This window comes from Rhinatrema bivittatum, chromosome 14 (assembly GCF_901001135.1).
Source record: "Rhinatrema bivittatum chromosome 14, aRhiBiv1.1, whole genome shotgun sequence".
Classification (NCBI taxonomy): Eukaryota; Metazoa; Chordata; class Amphibia; order Gymnophiona; family Rhinatrematidae; genus Rhinatrema; species Rhinatrema bivittatum.
The window spans coordinates 13,554,824-13,563,363 of record NC_042628.1 but is presented as its reverse complement, the minus strand read 5'-3'; the positions used below and the strand labels follow the sequence as shown (position 1 = coordinate 13,563,363).

Genomic DNA, 8,540 nt, shown 5'->3' with positions numbered 1-8,540 from the left:
GAACAACTATTGCATAGTTACTGTATGCAAGGCCCAAACATTCCTAGTTACATGCACAGATTAGGATCTACTAAGAACATTTCTATAGTGCTAAACATATGCAGCACTGTATTCAAATATTAATATGTAAGGACCACCAAGTGCTGGTATCCTGACTTTTGCTGCTGTGTAAAGCTTAACTGGTTACAATGCCCTCTGACAAAGTAATGTGTAGTTATACTGTACAGCATCAAAAAATAAAGTGACAAAGCAAGCTAAAAGCTTGTAGGAGTCTGAAAGATCAAACTGACATTTTAAAAGCAGAACAAAAGTTTATTTCATGCAATTTACAACTCACAATAAGCTTAGTGTTATGAAAAGGTTAATAAAATAAAAACATTTTCTCAATTGCATACTTATTCTTAAAATGTTATGCAGCTTGTCACTATTTATAAAAAAACAAAAAGGCAAACCTAACTTGAGGTTTACTGAAGGGTGCATGTCATCCAGTTCCACTACAGACATGCATTCATGGAATTAAATTTGGTTTACACTTTAATCAGGTACTCTAGTCCAGAAATGTAAACCAGAAATGCAAAGCATAAAGTCTGTTCAGCTCCAGGCAGAAGAGAAACTCATCTAAAGATTTTTTTTTTTTTAACATTCAAATAAGACTACCATTTACCCATGATCTTTTTCCTATTACTTCTGGTCAACTTTCCCTTAAGAAAAAGGGATACAATTAATCCCATTGAGATTTTGATAGCAAAGCATTAAAATAGGATTCTGCCCTACCTCACCCCCTTCCAAATTTAATTTCTGTAACTTAATCACTGTTGGGTACCCTATCTCCAATCAATAAATGGACTCAGATGTTCCAGAATCCTGCATGAATTTCACGATTTTAGCAAGTGCTACAGGCTCCAGACAAAAATGTGTCCATGAGGAGGGATTTTCAAGTTTTTTTGTAGTAGAATCTAAGATTTAAGATCCAGGATTTGAAAACAGCTTAAAAGGCTGAACCATAGTTATTTAGAAACAGTGTCATTTACAGTGATCCAAAAGAGCAAAGATGAGTTCCACAGCTGCTGATGGAATTCATAAAATAGAAGAAAAAAGGCAAGACTTTTTTTTTCTCTTACAATTGTTTTGTGACTGGATCCTTAAAAATGCACCCTCTTTTTAAACCTCTAAAGTCAAACATTACCTAAAGTGGCACATTAAAAGACTAACCTGCAACCAGCAAGAGTTTATTTTTATTTATTTTTTTTATTTGTGGTTATAACCTACATCTACATCCATAGCATTCAATTACTAATTTGCTATATCCATTTTAAAGCTCCATTAATATAGCACCAATCTTTCAAAACAGTGACATGCCTGCATTTTCAGTCACCGCATATTAAAACCATTCCATACATATTTTGCACATTTAAGTTATCCTAGCAAAAAAAAAAAAAAAGAAGTTATTACTTGCTTCATGTTAGGTCAGTATAAAGAGCAAGTATTTCAGGAAATGGCAAACAAAGTTAACTCAGTTTATCCATAAAGTTAATCCATTTTCCCAGCTATTTCCAGTTTTCTAAAGCTACTCTGCGACAAGAGATGGATAGTGCAATAAGTGTATACGACACTTGAACTACTGAAAGTCACATACAAAGAGTTTGCAAGGTAGTGCGAGCATGCAAGAGTCATTCAAAGTAATCTCAGTATAATCCCCAGTTACAACCAGAGCAAGTAATTGCTGAAAACCAAACACTTAGAAAGTTATAGCCCTTGACATTGTTCTACTGTATTAAAAAAGTGCAAAATAGGAGACAATATTAAGACAAATAATCGACAAATATGAAGTCTGTTAGATTTAGCCCTTTATAGAATCTGTAAGGTTATAAGCCTTGAAAAGGTTTGCATTTTGGTGAAATACACCAACGTGTGTTAAGCTAATGTCACTTTTTAAACAAACATTAAAGCAGAGGACTGAATTCCTGGAATATTTTAACTGTTTCAGGGATTGTGTCTGTACACTTTTTTGTATCTAAAATACTGAGATTTGGATATGGTCTGGGAATAGTTTCTTTTTTTTTTTTTTTTTTAAACAGACCTGCCTGCAATGTATATTTTTCCTTGGGTTAAAAAGTGGGAAGCATCAATAGTTGCCCTTTAGACAAAAAGGTTCTACCTTCACTGATGACAAACGTAAATTTTATAACATCTAAGTAGCAGTGTCTTCATCTGAACAGCAATAAATGCTACATCTGGCCAGAAAATGATTATGTTCTGTTTGTGTACTATACAGAAACATTTTAAAATGGCATTTAAACTTTTTTTTTACCTAACAGCCTATCCATGACAACTACTATAAAAACAGCTGAAGGACAATTTACCATCTGATTGGCCAAAGATGGCAGGTTCTCCAATTCAAGAATACTGCTTAAAATTCTGAATGCCAAGAAAAGCATTTCATGTTTTCTGGAAGCTTCATAGTTACTCAAAGGATTCAATAGTACTAAATTTAGCGACTGGGAAAGTAGATTAAGCCAAAATATTGTTTTCAATTGGGTCTTGGAAGCACAGGGAAAAAAAATAGCAACTTGGGTAAGTCACAGGAAGTCCAAGATCCATTCCCAACTTAGTCCAGCAGTCTAATGTGTACAAAAACCTATTTAACCTAAAGGCTGGGGGGGTCTTTCAAAAGTACATAATCTGCACATTTGCTTCCTCTTGCCATTTGCTGCTGTTCCAATCAATCATGGTACAAATAGGTGAGAAATTTGAGCACCTCAGCCAACAGAACAAAAAGTTAAAGGCTGTATTGTTCTCAAGGAGCTACTGTGGCTTGCTCAAGAATTTGCAGTCATTTTTTGCATTGCATTATTTCTTTAGCAAGAGCTTATTTAATTCTAGTTTATGCCATTTTAAAAATTCTTTACTGGGCCCAGCTTGGTGGCTTTGATTTTTGAAGTCATGTGTTTCATCCTCTGGGTCAGCTACCATGCTGCACAGGCAGCATCCGCAGTCCTGGTCATAATGCAATGGACACCTTGTGGCTGTATTTAGGACCCATGACCACCGGGGGTTCCCAAAGGAGCTCTGATGTATTGACCATGGCCAAGGACTGTCACTGTGATGCCTGAGCAGAGTAAACTGGGCGGGGATATAAAGACTTATGGTTTAGGATCCAGCTGGAAGCCTAAATACATACAAGAAAACTTCTAGGCACACTGTTTCCCTGCTCCCACCTCTCAAAAACAAAAAAAAAGGTTGTTTTTTTTACTATGGGAATGCCACAAAAGGCTACTGACCTTAGAGCTGAATACTGTCAATTTAAGTTACAGACAAACTTGTGGGAGAAACAGGGAGTTGGGCAAACATCAAGGTAGTACCTGAGCTATATTTTAATGAGTTTTTTGTTTTTTTTTTTTTTACAATATAGCCTTATACAAAGACACATGAATAAGGGGTGTGGTGCAGAGAGAAGCAGGTTGTGAGATTTGTGGGGAAAACAGCACAGTTTGCTGCTTACAAAAACAAAACACAATAGCCATTAACTTTTTTTTCCCCAACCCACCTTTATTTGTGCTACCAAAACATTTTAAAGACCTCAGTCTGAAACAGCAGTCAAGATTACCAATTCTCAATCCCCCACCTAAAAAATGACTTAAGATGCTCAAATAATTGTTAAATGCAGTTTAGAAGCATGAGAAATTACAAAAAAAAAATTAAAATAATATTAATTTACTATTACAGAAAAATACTGAGAGCAGGAAAATCAATATTCTGAAAGGTCTACAATATCAAGCCATCAATTTCATCTTAAGATAATTTACTCTGGCAAAAAGCATGCTCTGGATCTTAAGATCAGAGTCATCAACTGGTGATAAGACCACTCTGAAACAACAAATAGCTGGGAATCTCAAAGTTCAATAAGAACATTTGTATGTGTTTTTTGGGATGTATAGCTATTTACTCTATATCCCAATAACTCAATTCATCAATAGCATGATCTAGCAATAAATTAATGGACCATGCATGGATTTCCCAGACACCTCAAATTATTGCACATTTGAAATAAAGCCAAAAAGGAGGATGCATATTACCACAAAAATGAGAGGATGTTTAGAAGGCAGCTGTGTACACCACCTTACACTTGGGGTGTTATAGATAACTGGTCAGTATAACTGCTTACATTAATTGTACAGTTACTGTCAGCAAAATGCAAATATTTTCCCTAATAACTATGCAAAAGATGTGAAAAATTATCCTCAGACTGCTACTTGAAGAGTAGCAGGCAGGCAATTATATCAACTAAAAAACCACCACCACACAAATGTATCTAAAATATTCTACATGTTTTTGGGCCCAGCAGTTTTCTACTCTTTTGGGTTCCTTGCTCAATTAGTTGCAGGTGAAGGCTCATGGCACTGAAGTGCCAAGAGAGGTTGGTTCTGAGAGCTTTCAACCCATTCCCAAAGAGCTCAGCCACTGCAGCAACAGCCACAGGCCAGGGGTCACAGATCATATTTCTCCCTCTGGAATAATGCACAGATGTATGCACCTCGAATCTGGCCATTAGATGTTGCAACTGTAATGGCCAGGACCCTGCCTCTTAACCTCATGAAGCAGAAGCAGAGCCCAAGAATCCAAACCAAGTCTCCTGCATGGCAGCACCCATTATTGCCATAGGACTGGCCCACTAAAGTTATACATTGAGGGGGGACATTTCAGGTAAGCCCCTTTACTTAATATGTTCTGTAGTTGATAGCTGTTCTGCATTACCAAAAAAAAATCTATGTTCCACAGAATTTAAACCAAATGGTTATTGTATTGTTTGCAATTTTACACTTCCTTCGCATTAAAAAAAAAATACTAAGACAATACCACATGTCTAATGCAATTATATATAGCTGCCTGTGCAACCCATTATTCAGCTGACTGACCACAACTGTATGCACCCTATGTACAAACTGATCTTGGGATGAATCATGTGTTGAAAAAAAAAGGTTTAAGGGATTAAGTCAAAGCCCATCTTTATTTAGAATACAATTGTATTTTTACCAGCAATAGTGTTAACGTCTTTTCTAAGCATTAGTTAAAACCCAACCAAATGCAGTAGGAAAATATGCATAGAATATGCTGTAATGTTTGTCCATTAACTAAATTAAAATATCTTTAAAAATGATATTAACCTTAAAACTGAAACAATGCATTACATAAATAGGAGCATGTCATAAAAATTGTAACATTTTCTGCTATTTTTCACATAGAACACAGTTTATGCCGGGGGGGGGGGGGGGGAGGCTGAAAAGCTGAACAGCATATAGTGATGTTATCAGTGCTCAGAAAAAAAAATGGAACAAAGTGCACTATAAAATATTAATCTTTCTGGACTGTCCTTTCAGTTACAATTATTGCCATTAACGGGTGCATGCTTGGTAGCATGGAATCTTACAGAATAATGGAAAACACTGAATGGAAAAATGCAAACCAAGAAGTCTTTCAGATGTCAATTCTATAAAACTGGCCATTTATTCAGGCTGGAAACTGGGAGATACGCCACCTGCAACAGATCTTGTGTAGTAGGCAGCAATTAAAATATATATATATATTCTATTCAGTGTCGATTTATTCAGATGCATAATTTTTGCATGTCTCAGAATTCTGCAGACTAAAAGACCTAATGACAAAGCAGCGAGGTATGCCTTAGGTTTTAAGGTAATGGTCTTTACAAAACTATTCAGACTGGTAAACTCTAGGCTTGAGGTTGTAAAATTAAGACGGCAAATGAAGCTCTCTCCTGGACTTAGTATATATATATATTAAAAAAAAAATGTATGCTGCTTCAATTGTTCTCAGAAGTGTACGAAAAATGCTTTCATGTTAAAGGTTAATCAGGAAAGTACAATCCTAAGGGAAACACTTGAGAAGATGTGTAAAGGGTATAATTCCTTACAGGGAATATGAAACTGTCTCAGTGTGGTATAAACCGTGATTTTCCATGGCAGAGGAAAATGTTCTGAAAGATATCCAGACTTCTCGCCAGCACACCCAGAAATGCAAAGAATTCCAAGCTAAGATAAGATATGGGATGCTTAAGAAAGTATACAAAGTTAACTACAAACACCCCTTCCCCTTCAGAATAAGCTACATTTTAGTCAGCTAATAGGAAAAAAAAATCTAGTTTTAATTTACAGCTATCAAAAACTAATAAGCTGACAAGGCGCTTGCTTTATATTTAACATCCGAGCAGATTAAAACAAGTAGAACTCTGCATTTGGATCACTGCTAAACCCTATATAGAGGCTAGCAAAACATTTTTCTGTCAGATGTGTTTGTATTAATACAGAACAAGCCTTCAATTACAGATAATCCTATGACATTGCAAATTGACAGACTATATTTAAAAATTCCACCAACAGTGAAAGATCAATAAAAATGAATTAACTCTTTAAGCAACTGTGCCAAAAAGCACGTAGATAAAAAAAAAAAAAAAAAGAAAGACTTTGCCCACACCTTTAAAATCAGTACATGAACATTGCTTAAACAAATCAGTCTCCTCATGGTCAAAACTAATTTTAGTGCTAGGACAGCAGCCCTCACTGCAGTAAGAAAGGAGAAGCACATAAACTGCATTTTCTAATACACTTCAGGAACATACAAAAATCCCACTTGGAAGTGAGAAAATGGCCAACAGGATCAAGCATGCTCCGCCAACCTTATTAGATGCCATATCAGGCTTCTAAATGGTGGCAGAGGAAGAGATCTATTGGACATTTTCTGGGCTTCCTGTTAGATTTGAACAGTTGTAGGAACATAAAATGCTCTCCTGTGGTTCTCCTCCCTTACCGGTGTTAAGTGCCCACACTAATTCTGCTGCAGGCAGGAAGCACGTCTGCTTGAAAAACAGTCCGTCCTTTGTGGCAACAGTAGTACGTTCTATCCAGACACTCCATTCCCTAGTACTAGAAGCATTCACCTGCTGTGCAGGTAACAGTTTACATACAGCGGTAATATCAATATCAAATGATTTAAAAAAAAAAAAAAAATCCATGCCATCTTTATTCTGGTAAAGGAGATTTAGAACAGATCTTGTATATTTAAAAAAGTAAAGTCGGTACAGCTTTCTAACCAAGCTGCAATATACATCCTTAGAAGAGCAACCCTAAAATCCTTTGGAAGAACTGCAGATCTGTCTTGTGTCTGTAAAACTATCAAACCAAGCGGTCCAGAGTAAAACATCGTTTTACCTAGAAAAACATGCAAGCAGCTTTAAACTGTGCAGAACACTTTGTTCTATGCCCAGCAACAGAATCTATCCCCACCTATTCAAATACATGGTAAGCTGCTGTTTAAATAAGATGCATTTTCTAGCATATATTAAAAACTCAACACTTTTAGGCATTTCTGTAAAGTAAAACTGTAACATTTGTCATCCATAGACATTACAACAAAAAAAAAAAAGACAGACAATGTTCAGTTGCTGAGAAATATTCTTCAGATTTTCAACATTTGGCCAGGACTGGAGCTCAGCATCTTAAAAGGATGCATTTGCACAGGATACCACTTCAAGAACGACCAAGATGAAGTACACGCCGTTTCCCTTCCATATTGATATAATCTGTCAAAACCTTAGGCATCACAACCCAGGTTCATGCCAGCCCTTATTACCTGTTTGGATCATCTCTTTACCCAGTGTATAAAACTTGTTATACTTTTGGTCTGCTATTTATCTGATCTGTTCCCCTTGTTTTTCTTTATTTTATCTTTTAAAAGATAAAACAGCAATGTAATAGGATTAGGAAGCATGCTTAGCAGAAGTGTGAAGTTGCCAAGTATGTCCAAAATCAACAGTATAGGCCCAGATGTCTGTAGTTGTGGGCGCTATTTTTGCCTGTAGCACCAAGTACGTTGTAACTAATTTGCAGTGATCAATGGCAACGTCAGGCAAAGCTGATCAATACAGAGTCAGCCTGCACAAGGTCTTACAAAAAAGAGGAAAATCAGAGTGCACGGCCGATCACTTTTACTCATTTGACAACATCATTCTGCTAACTCAACAGCATAACCAAAAATTTAAAACATTCCCAATAAAGCATATATTCTTTTTTTTTTTTTTTTTAAATGAGCTTCATCGCTTTCAACTGCTGAATTCCAGCTATGCCACCTTACAGGAAAGATTTAAACCCAGACCAATAAAAAGTTGTCTAAAGCAGGTTTCTTCTTGTCAAAGCTCATCAACGTGGCAAGTCATTGCATCTTGTTATAGTTAACTTGGAATAAAATGGTAAAAATTCTTCAGCATTCAATACTGCATCTTCACATCCTTGAACCCCTTTCTTGCAAAATCTGAAAAACATAAAAAAGCACTTTAAAAATGACAATATTCCAGATGTTCTTACCACGAGTGTAGACTTTACTAAGCTACATGCTGGACATTCAATAAAGAGAGAAAGATTTCACCTACATACTAAATCCGTGCTTTTCTACACACTGTGCAAGTATTATCTGAAACAAAGACTCCAGAGAATAAATCTGTGCACAGTTTAATAAGCCTTGGATGAGTG

At 36.1% G+C, this 8,540-nt stretch overlaps 1 protein-coding gene across 2 annotated transcripts in view; it reads right to left on the bottom strand.

The window, feature by feature from the left end:
- Nucleotides 1–2,004: 2,004 nt before the first annotated feature.
- KCTD5 (potassium channel tetramerization domain containing 5) overlaps nucleotides 2,005–8,540 on the bottom strand; it is a 60,883-nt gene continuing 54,347 nt past the window's right edge. For both annotated transcript variants that reach the window (XM_029576387.1, XM_029576388.1), the window contains one exon: nucleotides 2,005–8,322. In XM_029576387.1, coding sequence (XP_029432247.1) covers nucleotides 8,293–8,322 — 30 coding nt within the window. In that variant the 3' untranslated portion in view covers nucleotides 2,005–8,292. The remainder of the gene's footprint in view (nucleotides 8,323–8,540) is intronic.